The 14,016-nt window shown below is 41.8% G+C and overlaps 1 protein-coding gene across 2 annotated transcripts; it reads left to right on the top strand.

Annotated features, from left to right (window-relative positions):
• Positions 1-11,111, top strand: CLEC5A (C-type lectin domain containing 5A). Of its 2 annotated transcripts, XM_070425074.1 has the most exons (7): positions 1-125; positions 629-729; positions 1,503-1,562; positions 3,442-3,501; positions 3,818-3,954; positions 7,961-8,067; positions 9,241-11,111. In XM_070425074.1, the coding sequence occupies exons 2-7, from the start codon at positions 648-650 to the stop codon at positions 9,353-9,355; spliced, it is 561 nt and encodes a 186-aa protein (XP_070281175.1). In that variant the 5' UTR covers positions 1-125; positions 629-647; the 3' UTR covers positions 9,356-11,111. The 2 variants fall into 2 exon arrangements, with proteins under 2 accessions (XP_070281175.1, XP_070281176.1); XM_070425075.1 differs by lacking the exon at positions 1,503-1,562.
• The last annotated feature ends 2,905 nt before the right edge of the window (positions 11,112-14,016 follow it).

Here is a 14,016-nt window from a genome sequence, read left to right as displayed (position 1 = left end):
GGAAGGAGTCGCCTGAGCAGAAGGAGTGTATTCTCAGGAGAAAGGGCTCTGTCCACCACACCACGCATAAGACCACCAGGAAGATCCCCACTGCAAACCAATCCAGCCTTTCAGGGAGAGAGCAGGTAAGTCTATGTCCTCTTTGTAAATTGTTGGCTCTTCCCCAGTGCCAAGACCTTCAGGGACACCTGTCCTATATGTCAGTTCCTGACATAGTCTTTGAAAGACTGAGGCTTCTGACAGCTGAAGTCAGGATGGCCAAGACTACTAACTAAGGTGCTAGGGAGCAAGTATCATTTCAAGGCTAAGGGTTTTCAAAGTCCAGAAAAGGATTTAGTTCATTAGACAGAATTTAGGAGGCCACAAATGGGAACAGAGCTGAGGCCCAGAGCTGAGGGATGGATGGGTGAAGGAGAGGCAGTGTGCCAAGTTCAAAGGCTCCCAACCAGCACAAAATCTTATCCATCTTTGGGCCTATGCTGGGTCTCTTCCTTGTACCTGTCAATGGCATGCCTGCCTTCAAACCCCCCTCCCAAGGGTGCTCTGAGAAAGGCATTGGTATATGTCCTAGTGGAGAGAAGTCTTGTCCCCAGACACTGATGGGGGTACTGTGCTCTAATCCCCACAGGCCTCCTCATCTCATCATCATGAACTGGTGGTGCATGATCATCTCTGGGCTTATCGTAGTGGTGCTTAAAGTTGCCGGAGTGACCTTATTTCTGCTTTATTGTGAGTATTTGAGCAACCTCTTACCCCAACTCCATGTTGTCTTGTTCTTGGATCTTTTCTCAGAATGTGTGGTTAAATGTATAGATTAAGTGCCCAAGTCTTTCCACCTGAGAGCAACTGACAATACCCTTCTCACTTCCCAAAACACACAATGGGCCAGGTTCCTTGCTCTACCTTGGAGACATAGAATTGACTCAGAACCCCACACAAAGCTTTCATCCTAGAGCATTAGGTGGGTAATCTGAGCTGAAATATTCAGCAGTGCTTGCTATTGTTGCTAAAATCTGAAAATTCAGCTGCAGTTCATCCTATTGTTGGAGCTGTAATATAAGATAATGGGGTTTTTCGAAGGGAGGCATTTCCTTCTGTGTACACAGAAATGAATTCATCTAAATGCTTAGAAAGAAACGCCTCCTATCAAGGAATTTCACTGCAATTGCAGCAAGTAGAATCTTCTCCAGCCCCAGACGCCAGTAGGGAAAATAAATGAGGAAGGAAATATAGTTTAGGAGGCCATGGTTGGGTAAGAAGTGTCTTCCTTATGACCCAATCCAAAGGTACAACTTGTATCACATCAAAGAGCAGGAAGAAAATACAAATATAAATAAGTGAATGTATTCACAAAAAACATATACGTACATGTCTTTGTGGACCAGAGTCAGACAGTTCTATATTTTCCATTAAAAGTCACAGTGACCTAGCAGTCCCGGTGGGGATGTTTGTTATATTCATCCCACAGTTGGGGCTGAACCAATAGCTGATTTTCTTTGCAGTCCCACAGATTTTTGGCAAATGTAACGACAGCTGCAGTCCCACAGGGAGCTATGGAACAGGTAACATGCATGACAATAATCTCATCTCCATCACGTTCTAATATGCTGAGTTCTCTTTAGAAACCTTTCTCAAGGACTTTTCCTAAGAAGTTCTTTGGCAGGAAATGTGCATAAATATCTGCTAATTTATAAGATATATATACATTCTGGATTGTACATCTAATGTACAGCATGGTGACTACTGTATTCTATACTTGACAGTTGCTAAAAGAGTAGGTCTTAGATGTTCTTACTGCAAAAAAAAGTGGCAATTTTGTGAAGTAATGAAGGTGTTAGCTAACCTTATTGTGGTAATAGATTTTGGAGTATATATTGTATTAAATCCTCACACTGTACAACTTAAACTTACACAGTGTTATATATCAATTATATCTCATAAAGCTGAAAAAAATAAAATAAAATAAATGCAACACAGTCAGTAAAAAATCTTCTATTTGGTCCCCTTCCTCTTATAGTTGGGAAACCAAGACTAGACTGAGTGAAATGCCTGGTCCTCGGTTTTCCTCCTGGGTCTGAGGAGGGAAATTAGTATGGAATCACTATGATGTAATGTGAAAGTACTTAGTAAACTCTGACATGTTGTGTACCTAAAGGAATTGTTACAAAGATGTCCATTCCCACACACACACAAAAATTGCATTCAGCATCCTTTTGTGTGCCAAGCACTATACCAGACCAACCAGAGAAGAAGAATAAAAACAGGACAAATTCATCAACTACAAAACACAAGGCACGATGCCAGAGCTATGGGGGATAAAGAGATGGGTGAGGCACGGCTCTCCTTCCTAAACCCACCTCTCCCCCTCACTTCCTCTTAAGACACCTACTACTTTGTACATCTTTAAGAGAATAATTGTTTCTTGTTTGTCCCAGACAAACAAGACACTCAGTACACTGAGTTAGTTACATGGAGGAAATACTCATGAAATATTTATGGAGTTCTGTTCAGTTACGATCCCCAAACCAGGTTATTACATATCTCACACACACACACACACACACACACACACACACACGCACACCTTGGAACTGGAGACTGAAATAAAAGTGAGTGCTAACTTGTATGCTTTATTAATATAAGTGTAAGTAGCTGTCTGGGTCCATTAAAGAGGTCTTCAACCACAATGGACAAATAATTGGGCCACTGAGGATAAATTTTACTGCCTCTGAAGCCACTGCAGCTTCCTGCTCAGGCGGCCAGTGTTCCCAGGAAAAATGAGGCCTCTTGGAGGCCTATAAATTCTCCTACTTATATAAAAATAAATATTTGCCTTTTCTCTGGCAATAGGAAAGCTCTGGAATGTTTGCCTGCCTTCTTGTCTGCCCATAGCTCTGGCCCTGAAACTTGCTCCAGTTAGCCACAGTCCTTAGCGCTGATGAGTTCTGATCAAAGAAAGCTCCAAAAGTTGCTGATCATGAGTTTTCATATAGGGTTTGAGGCACCAGAACTGGAGAGAGCAGCAAAGATGCTGTGTAGAGCCTGGAGGGGAAGTGGTCCAAATAGCTCTTTGGATATAACAGTGTCAAATGTGAACATGAGAAAGGAGCAGGAGGTTTCATTCTGGTACTAAATCCATCCATTCTTCTTCCTGTCTCCTGTTCTTTCTCTCAGCATTTCACACCTACATCACACCAAAAAATAAAATAAAATAAAAAAACATGAACTAGAGCTTGGGGTGTGGGACATGACAAATAATGGTAGTAGTTTGATGGAAGGTTCCAAGAAAAAAAATCTCTGAAAAATTCTAGCGCAAAATGACCAAGAGCCCCTTGTCACCTCTATTGTCCAGGGACAAATAGTCACAGGGACTTGAAGCTGCTCTGAGTTTGTGTATTATATTCATCACATGCCTACCTTAAGGTTTTCTTTTCCTTTCAGTCCCACAGATTTTTGGGAATGGTAATGACAGCTTCAGTCCCACAGAGAGCTATGGAACAGGTAAAGAGCATCGTTATAACTTCTTCTCCACCCCCAGGTTCTTATGTAGTAATTTCTTAAAGACTTTTCCCATTGCCCCCTTTCTAATGAAACTGTTTTGCTCAAAGGAACCCATAAAGACCTTCTAATTCATTCCCTTTATGTTATGCATAGGGATACTGAAATTAGATTGGATGAAATTTCTTCCTGGATTGAGGATGATTTGTTTGAATATAATTGTTATAAAGAAACCCATGTTCCACTATATTATGACTCAGTTCCAGGGCTCCCACCTACAACCACTAATATCATGCTCTCTTCTCTTGGATTTCCTTAGTCTGCCCCAGCAGGTGGGATTTTCATCAAGGAAGATGCTTTTTCTTTTCCACCTCTGAAATGTCTTGGAACAAAAGCAGGGACCTGTGTGAAGCACAAGGATCGACTTTGGCCATTGTCAACACCCCCGAGAAACTGGTGAGAGCATGAGAAAGATACAGTAATGCAGCCCACCTGACACCAGTCTCAGTGGGAGGAGGGGTGGGACAATTTGACTGGTGGAGCTGGGGTGAGGTGGGGGATGAAGAGGTGGCTGTCTGGGAGCTCAGGCTCCTTGTTCTGAACCTGGAGCTGGGGTAGCAATGGGGTGTGCTCCTCAGGTCCATTTGAGCTAGTGAAATCCATGAGGCACAGCAGTAGACTGTTATCCTGGGGATGGGTTGGGACATTTAAAGTGCAGGGAATGACCAAATGAGCTGATGTGTATCAAAGTTATTTAAGAAATATAGAATACTTCAAAGATGTAAGCTATTAATGTATCATGCCAGTCTGCCTCATTAATAAGGAAGATGCCAATTAACAAAATGAGTAAAACACAAACAATCCTATATAATAAGAGGCTAATATGCAAATCGACTGAACAGCAGAACGACCAGTCGCTATGACACACACTAACCACCAGGGGGCAGACACTCAATGCAGGAGCTGCCCCCTGGTGGTCAGTGCACTCCCACATGGGGAGTGCCACTCAGCCAGAAGCTGGGCTCACAGCTGGCAAGCACAGCGGTGGTGGTGGCAGGAGCCTCTCCTGCCTCTGCGGCAGTGCTAAGGATGTCCGACTGACAGCTTAGGCCCGCGGGCTCCTGGACTGATGGAGGGCACAGGCCAGGTTGAGGGACCATTCCCCCCCCCCGCCCCCCCAGTGCACGAATTTCATGCACCAGGCCTCTAGTTAGGTCATAGAATTGGGATTGCAGTATACAATTATGATAATAAAAAAACCAACACTATGCAAAAAAGCTTTGTTTTAGTATCTCCTTTTATGCTCATAACAATTCTGAGGAAGTATTATTATCTGTAGTTTATATATAAGGAAATTAGGGCACAGAAAAGTAATTTGGCCAAGGCCATACACCTACTAAAGGACAGCAGATGGAATTGAGATCTCTCTACCTCCAAAACCCATACTCTACTCAATTTTAGACCCTAATATATTTTATTTTGTAGTTGCCTCTTCAAACCCTAAGCATTTGCTGAGTGCTAGGCATTGTGCTACATACAATAATCGTGCTTCTTTCCCCTCTATCCCTCACCCTTCTTCTAAAAAGTACTCCTGTTATTGAGAAGAATTTGTAAGAGGGTCTTCTGTGAATCTGGGATATAGATGTCCAACAAAGAGCTAAGAACCTCCATGGGAAGGAAAAGTACTTTAACATAGAGAACCAGGAGCAAGAGAGTGGGGAGAAAAGAAAAAAGATGAAAGGAATGGAACAGAAAGTCAATAGTCTCATTGTCTCTACTAACCCTTACGTTTTGTGGCATCTCAAGTGTGGTCCTTGGCATTCTCTACTACTTGGCATTCTCCACCATGCCAATCCCAGAGAAAGCTCATCACACTAGTGGTTTGCTGATGATTCTCAAGTGTGTATCTCCAGCTCGGCCTTTTCCAGCTAGCCTTCTCTAGATCAGACTTTCTCTCTCTCTCTCTCTCTCTCTCTCTCTCTCTATATATATATATATATATATATATATATATTCTCCTTTGATGTTTCAAAAGCATCACAAACTCACCATATTCAAACTGAGTCATTATATTTTACTCCAACTGCTCTTCCTCTTGAATTCCAAATACTTGTGAGTATTTGTGTCACCCAAGAACAAATGCTGACAGTTTCTGGGACTTGATCTTTTCTATTGTCTCCTAAATTAGTCGCTAACCAAATCCTTCCCTGTCTTCCTATAGCAATAATTCACCTGTCATCTGGATTTCTTCAAAATTCTTCTAACTCCTCTCTTTATACCTAGTTTTGACCAGTCTTACCTATCCCCCACAGAACTGATATAATAAAATATGTAAGGCTTTTAACTGTCTGTGCCATTTGCCAAATTAAAATGGGTTAAAGTCCAGCTTCCCCAGCATGACATACAGTACAGCCTCTGCCTTCTGCCAAGGGTTGTGTGCCAGTCCATCTCCCTTCTAGCTCTGCACCAGCCACATTGAACATCTTCTAGTTCCTCAAATGCTCCAGGTTGCTGTGCAGTCTGCTGTGATCTGATGCCCCCTCTTCCAGAAAGGATAAGTCCTGACCCATGTTTTTGCCTGAAAAACAGCTATCTCCCCAAATTCATTTCATATATCACTTCACCTATAGTCTTTCTGGAAAACCCCAAATCCATGTAGAATTGATCACTTCCTCTTTCTGCCTGTGCCAGATCTAGCATGTATCTCCTGGGACACCTCACTATGCTGGTTAACTCATTATCTTCTCTTATTAGACCTGTGTATCTTCAATGTGTTTGGCATGACTGAGGTTTTAGAAATGGTGGTGAAATCTATGCACCTCTTCCCAAACACATTACACAGGCACAGTATTTTGAATAAAATTCTAACAGCTTCATAGATCCCCTTGGAAACTACCCATGGTTTCCAGCAAAAGGGCTAAAGGTTAAGAAACCTTGTTTTAGACCAGTGATGGCGAACCTATGACACATGTGTCAGAGGTGACACGCGAACTCATTTTTTGGTTGATTTTTCTTTGTTAAATGGCATTTAAATATATAAAATAAATATCAAAAATATAAATCTTTGTTTTACTATGGTTGCAAATATCAAAAAATTTCTATATGTGACACGGCACCAGAGTTAAGTTAGGGTTTTTCAAAATGCTGACACGCCGAGCTCAAAAGGTTCGCCATCACTGTTTTAGACCATGGGTCAGCAAAATTTTTCTTGAAGAGCCAGATAGTATACATATATTTCATGCTTTTTTGGGTCATAAGGTCTCTGTCACTACTACTTTACACTGCCATTGTACCTCGAAAGCAGCCATAGACAATATGTTTAAAAAATGGGCCTGGGTGTATTCCAATAAAACCTTATTTACAAAAATGGGCTACAGTCTAGATTAGGCCCACTGGCTGTAGCTTGCCAACCCTTGCTTTCAATAATAATTTCTTCAGGAGAAATGAATTTGTTTCCATATCCCTAGCATTGTACAATGCCTGGTATGTAATTGACACTCAAATGTTTGTTAAATGAGTAAATTTGTTAATTAATTTTTTTAAATAATAAAATTAGATATGTTGAGGAAGGAGAACATTGAGAAAGGAGGAATAAAGGCAACAGCCATGGGGATAGAGAGAATATCTAAGTGGATTCAGATATCCACTAATTGCGGAAGGTATATGAAGAGTACAGAAGAGGCCAGGAGTTCCCAGACTTCTGGCTGGGGTGATTTGTTGTTCATTAATTAACTATGATGTCTTGGATTAGCACCAAGTTATGAAATACTCAATAAACACTGATTATTTCTCATGGAATTATCTGCTTTAGGAATACTCTTTAAATCTCCGTATTTTCTCAAGGAATTCACTTGACCTCAAAAACCTCATTCAGAATGTAAAATTTCTGGCAAGGAAAACAATGCTATGCAGAGAGAATCTAATAAAGGTACATTTAAAATTGCCTTTTTTGAGATAGTATAGGGCAGTGGTCAGCAAACTGCGGCTCGCAGGCCACATGCGGCTCTTTGGCCCCTTGTGTGTGGCTCTTCCACAAAATACCACGTGCAGGCGCGCATGTATAGTGCGATTGAAACTTCGTGGCCCATGTGCAGAAGTCAGTATTTTGTGGAACAGCCACACTCAAGGGGGCCAAAGAGCCGCATGTGGCTCGCGAGCCACAGTTTGCCGACCACTGGTATAGGGAATGTGTTAGAAATTGAAATCTTTAGAGCCCTACAGCAGACTATGCAGATCTACTGCACCAGAGCCCAACAGCCTGTGTGAACAAGAGCTCCAAGTGGTCCTGACGCTGTGTGTAGACTGAGAATTACTTCTCTAGGATTTATGTTGAGTGTCAGCCACAGAGTCCTCTACCAGCCTTCCATATTCCCAGAATTAGATATGATCATGGGCCCACTAGCCCCAGGAAGCAAGAGCAAAGAACCTTCTGTTGAACTGTTTGCTTATTTTTTAATTCCAGAAGTTTCTCCAGGTCATAGCTGGAGCTGAGAAGTATTTTATTGGCTTACTATACCAGCAGGCAACGAAGAGGTGGCATTGGATCAACAACTCCGTTTTCAACGGCAAGTATGTGAACAACCCACATTTTTCTAGGGAACTTTGTTCACTTCAGGAGTCCAGATCTGAGATTCAGTGGATTTGTCCTGGAAGAGCTTAGACCGAGTTCTCTGTTCGGTTTCTCTCCTTTCTTCCAACCCATCCATTCCCAGAGATACTTTTTTTGGTAATTTTTTTATTATGGAACACACCAAACATTTCTAAATAGAGAGAAGAATATTCATACAACAAATTACTTTGTTCAAATTAGGACCCAAACAAACCCACATACTAGTACATACCATTTGTTTGATCTATCTCATAAGTCTCTTTTAACCCACAGATCATATTTTATTACTAAGTTCTGACAAGTTTCCCAGATGTGGCTTCTTTATCCAAAGAAATATAATCATTAGCAACTTGTCTCTGTCTTAAAGTTATAAACTTTAATTCCCAAGAGCTATCTCCTATCTTTCATTCTATGGACATAGCATTGGTGGAGAACATGGTATTGCCAGTGTACATCTGAAGAGGCTGAGTCAGATAGAAAGCAAGTCCGTTCCCTGCCTGTAACTGGGCTTCCCACAGAGGAGTGGAAATTAATATTCACTGTCAAATAAATGCCAGACACTTTACACATGTCATTCCTGCACTATCCACAACGATGCTACAGAAAAAAAAGCTTTTGTTAATCCCCATTTCACAGACAGTTGGATGGAGGATAAGTGACTTAGAAATGTGTTGAATGTCACCAAGCTGAGAACTGATGGAGCCACATTTTGATCCCACATACACTTGACTTCATAACTCTTGACCTTTCCATGAAGCCAGACTCTTTCCAGTCAGCCTAAAAGAGCCTGACTGACAGAAAAAGAGGTGTGAGAGGCCAATGAAGTATTTCTTTCCTAAAGCCACCTGCTGCCTAGGACAAGAAGCATCTTCCTCCTCTCAGTCCTCTTGCTGTGCACATAGTTCCTTCAGTACTAAAACATTACTTCTGGGAGGAAGTGGAACAAATGACCCATGTGGTGCTTCTAACCAAACACAGTGAGTCAGTCCGAGACTGTGCGTCCATAAACATTCACATGAGAGTTGACAGGAAAGGGTCAGTTTGGAGATGGATTTGGGGATAAAAGGGGGACTGGAATCAGGAAAAGGCAGGGCTGAACTGATGGGCCTTAACCATGTTGTTTTCTCATTCAGTATTACCAATCAGATTCAGAACTTCAACTGTGTGACCATAGGCCTTACAAACACATTTGATGCTGCATCATGTGACGTTTCGCACCGCTATATCTGTGAAAAGCGTGCCAAATGATCGAGTTCTCTGTGGTCTCTGACAAGAACAACCAACATACTTATGAAGATAGCAAAAGAGAACATTGACAATTGGGACTGATCCAAGAAATAGAGAATATCAAATTACTGTGTCTGTCTTCTACGGGTTACTGGCTGAGCTCCCTAACCAATCCTCGGGGCTAATGCACGGGCCCCTTTACAGATATACTTGCATGTACACAACTGAGGCAACCCCCCCATTCTGAGCCAGCAATTCCTCAAGAGTCCATTTCCTGTGAGAGTCACATCTGTGATTCTTTTTTATCTGAACAAGTCATGAAGTCAATGATCCCTTCGTGCATCTGTAGACTAGAAGAGGCCTGGCTGTTTGGGGGAATGAGCTCCTGTATTCCACAAGGGGGACTGGATACTAGCCATCTCCAGGAAACATGAACAGTTTTGTGGAGGCAACGCAGTTGGTATAAAGACAGCTATGTTTCTGTAGAACTGAGCATTTCTCATTGGTCAACAGGGCTGAGCCTGTTGCTAGGGTCTATCCGATCCTCAGAGCACCTGGCCATACTACCAGGGAGAAACTGCAGACTGAGCAGGTGTGAACCTTATTTAGAGAGTAGCAAGGGTGGAAGATGAATAAACTCCACTTCTGTGCCCCCATCTCTGTTCCCAAGAGACCCCTCCACACACCCTTCATCCCTGCCCCTGGTCTGAACTGAGGCCAGGCTCTGGGAAGGACTCTTGGAGCCGAGCTTGGAGCAGAGAGAGTGTTGTTCCAGGGATTGAGGAGGAGTCTTGGCAGGCCAGGAATCTGCTAGGAAACCCCTTTGAAGACAACCCAACAGTCAAGATGATCAAGCCGACTGAATCTCTGTTCTTCAACAAAGCTCTAAGAGAGACTCAAGCTAACACTGTTCTTGGTCTTGGCCTGAATCTCCATTTTAACAGATTCTGATTATCTGATCATATTTGTTGAGTATATTTTAACAAACTGGGGTAGTCTCCTGGGCCCCAGTGATCACAACATATTCCTCTTTGCAGTTCTGTAGCAACCCTGCCAGGTACAGCTTTGCACTGGTTGACATCACACTGATCCCAGACAAGTCCAGCTGATCAAGAATTAGAAAAGAAGGGGAGGGATGCTCAAGGAAACATTGGGTGGAGGCAAGGAGTGGGCATATAGGAGAACGGGCACACCAGGAACAAATGCAAATCATTCTGGAGGAAATAAGAGTCCATTTGGCCCGATGGGAAGGAAGGCAAGAAAGGTAGAAAAATCATCGGGTATCCTGTCTGTTCTCTGTACTCAACATAGGCTACAGACCCTCCTCAGTGCATGAAAAAGAGAAAAGAGATGCCCATGGGTTTTCAGTAGCAAGAATTAAACCATGAGAGACTGTACAAAATAAATGGAAATTATAGTCACCTAAGTAAAATGCTTACCATTTATGTCTAATAAAATAAATGTCATTAGATGGATGTCAAATTAAATTATTGTCAGTTTTACTTTTATTATTATACCACTAAGCTCTGTTCCTGTGTTACTAAGCGTCATAGTTTTTGGTTAATTAGCATGCCACTTATTTACAATTTTAAAAAATGATATAATTAGAACTTGCTTGAAGGAGATTGCCAGAAACAATTTCTGTTTGGGGTAGAGTGGATGTTGGAATTATATTAGTAGTCTCATGGTGTTCACAAAGACCAGTGCTGCAGTTGAGGAGGGAGGAAAGGCTAGGTGTGTGGTAAAAAAAAAAAAAAAAAAAAAAAAAGAAAGAAAAAGCAGAATTCTAACCAAAGTTAAGCCCCAGAATTCAGACAACAGAGTGAAAACCACAACCGTCTGTTTTGAGAAGGGAGAACTGTGGTTGCCACACTTCCTATGCGATGACAGGAGAGATTGCAAACTTTTAGAGTCCGGAAATGTAGACATCTAGTGATTTCCCTAGGAGACAGCTCAAATTTTCCCCAAGAAAAGGAGGTGTTCTATACCAGTTCTAAAAGAGGGCCCATGAGATGGGCTGGGGTGCTGATGGGGAGTATATAGGAAATATGTGGACTATGGTTTAAGTTTATTACTGGGGTCAGGGGTGGTCAGATATTAGGATAGATAAATGTCACCTTATAGGATAGCAGCAGTGTGGTTTTCATTTTTTTATTATATATATTTTTAATCCTCACCTGAGGATATATTTATTGATTTTTAAAGATAGGGGAAGGAAGGGGGAAGAGAGAGAGAGAGAGAGAGAGAGAGAGAGAAACATTGATCGGTTGCCTCCCATATGTGCCCCAACTGGGGTTGAACCCACAACATAGGTATGTGCTCTGACCTGAAATCGAACCCACAACCTTTTTGGTTTACAAGACAATGCTCCAACCAACTGACCATCCAGCTGGGCTGTGTTAGAGTTTTTTAAAAAAAGCAATGTAAATCTAATAAACCACTGGATTCGAGTTTTGACTCTGCTTCCAATATGGTATGGGAATCTGTATAGAATTCTTATGTTTTCTGTGTCTTAATTTCCTTATGTATAAAATGGGGCAGTAATCTCTCTCTCACAAAATTCTTGCATATAATAAATAAGAACCTCACTATGTGTCTCAATGGTGATAAACAATAGGGGAAGCCCTTAGTGGAATATTTGCAGTTAAGACCTTTATCTTAGAATTGGCTCTTCAATTTGACTTTTCATTCTCTTTATAGTGTCCTTCGATGCACAAAAGATTTTAATTTTGATGAATTCCAATTTATCTATTTTTTTCCTTTTATTGCCTGTGCTTTTGGTGTCATATCCATTAAATCACTGCCAAATCCAGTGTCATGAGACTGTCCCCTATGTTTTCTTCTAAGAGTTTTATAGTGTCAGGTCTTATATCTAGATTTTTCATCTATTTGGAGTTAACCTTTGTATATGGGATAAGGCAACAATCCAAATTCATTCTTTTGCATGTAGATATCCAGGTTCTCCAAGTGCCAGGTTTTTAATCTCATAAGATTGAAAATAATGTTCTATACAATTTTTTCCTTCTTGAATCTAATTATAAGCATATATCTAGATTACAGAAGCAACAGACTATAACAACAAAAGCAAATTACTACATGTAATATTACCCTATCTTAGACAAACATAATCTTACACCCCTGGACTGAAGTTAGGCATTGTGGTAGATTATATTATTGTTCACAAATTCACTGTCCCTCCCTGCAGGAGGACAATCCTTTCCTATCCTGCTGATAGCAGGCTTGGCCTTGTCACTTGCTTTAGCCAATGAAGACTGACCACAATTTACCATACTCTTCCCTGCCCCCACCCCAGTTGGAGGCTGGCCCATTAGCCTGGACTATACAGAGGACAATGAGGAGCAGAGAGACAATTGACCCATAGCCAAATACTGGGAACAGAATAAACATTTGCTGTTGTGAGCTATGAAGATATTTGAGGTTGACATCATAACATACGTAGACTATCTTGATGCAAGAATGAATATCAAGTAGTTCACATAAAGATATACAATTAGCATTGCACAAGTTAGCAGTGTAGGTTATTTAGCACACTGGTTAAGCAGATGAACTCTGATGCCAGACTGCCTAGGTTTGGATCCTGGGCCCCTACATACTAACAATGTGACCTTGGGCAGTCCCTTCCTGTCTCTGTACCACAGCAATGCTTTTCCTAAGCTTGCAACTTTTATGTTAAAAACTAAAAATATTTCCTAAAATATTTTGATTTAACAGGTAGCTCCATTTACCAAGTGTCTTCCAGTTAGAGAAATATGTGTATGTAAATAGCAGTTATTCCTGTATAATAGAAGAAATAAATACATAAATTCATAAATTAAAAAGGGTGAGAGGTTGAATTACTACATCCCTAAGACACAAAATAAATGCAATTATTTTATTTTTATAGGCAATATGCACACATGATTACACAAATAATAAAAAAAAATCTTAAAAGGCATGCAGTGAACAGTCTTGTTCCCTTCCCCATTCTTTGTGCCCATCCCCCTACCACAATCCCATAGGCAACCACCTATTAGTTCCTTATCATGCTGTTAACAAGCAAATCTATATATATAAAAGCCTAAGTGACTGTTAGGACCGAACAACCAACGGGAACAACCAGAAAAACCAGTCGACCGGTCACTATGACGCGCACTGACCACCACGAGGCAGGTGATCAATGCAGGAGCTGTCCCCTGGTAGTTAGTGCACTCCCACAGAGGGAGTGCTACTCAGCTGACTGACCAGTCATGGCAGCCCACCAGCCTGGCAGCAGCCACTCCCTCCCTCAGTAATCCTGCAGGTCCAATCTCTGGAGAACAGGCCAGGCACCCATGGACCAGCACCACTGGCATGATCCCAACTGCGCTGCAGGCCTTCTGGAAGTCAGCCTTGGGCACCACGGCCGCTTCCCCTCTCTAGATGTTCCACAAGGAAGAAACAACATAAAAGCAACTGCCAGGTGACTCCCGATAATTGGCGCAAATGTCAGTGGGACGGATCCAGATCCCAGGCAGGCAAGGGCATTTTACCGCCTGCCCTGAAGGGCTGATTGCGTCCCCCCACACCCGGACCTCACCCGTGCATGAATTCGTGCACCGGGCCTCTAGTATAAATACAAATATGCAGCAGGTCTTGGGCAATTTGTTACAATGTTGCCATAGGAACTTAACTCTCATTTATAT

The sequence above is a fragment of the Myotis yumanensis genome, unplaced genomic scaffold (assembly GCF_028538775.1).
Source record: "Myotis yumanensis isolate MYYU_CA2020_CCGP unplaced genomic scaffold, mMyoYum1.0.hap1 SCAF_9, whole genome shotgun sequence".
NCBI lineage: Eukaryota > Metazoa > Chordata > Mammalia > Chiroptera > Vespertilionidae > Myotis > Myotis yumanensis.
The sequence above is the reverse complement of the archived record's forward strand: the minus strand, read 5'-3'. Positions and strand labels throughout refer to the sequence as shown.

Bases quoted from the DNA above. Each gene is read 5' to 3' on its own strand.
- CLEC5A (XM_070425074.1), top strand. From the start codon at position 648: ATGAACTGGTGGTGCATGATCATCTCTGGGCTTATCGTAGTGGTGCTT. The intron at 730-1,502 runs GTGAGTATTTGA...TTTTCTTTGCAG, and splicing joins GACCTTATTTCTGCTTTATT to TCCCACAGATTTTTGGCAAA. The intron at 3,955-7,960 runs GTGAGAGCATGA...TTTTAATTCCAG, and splicing joins TCAACACCCCCGAGAAACTG to AAGTTTCTCCAGGTCATAGC.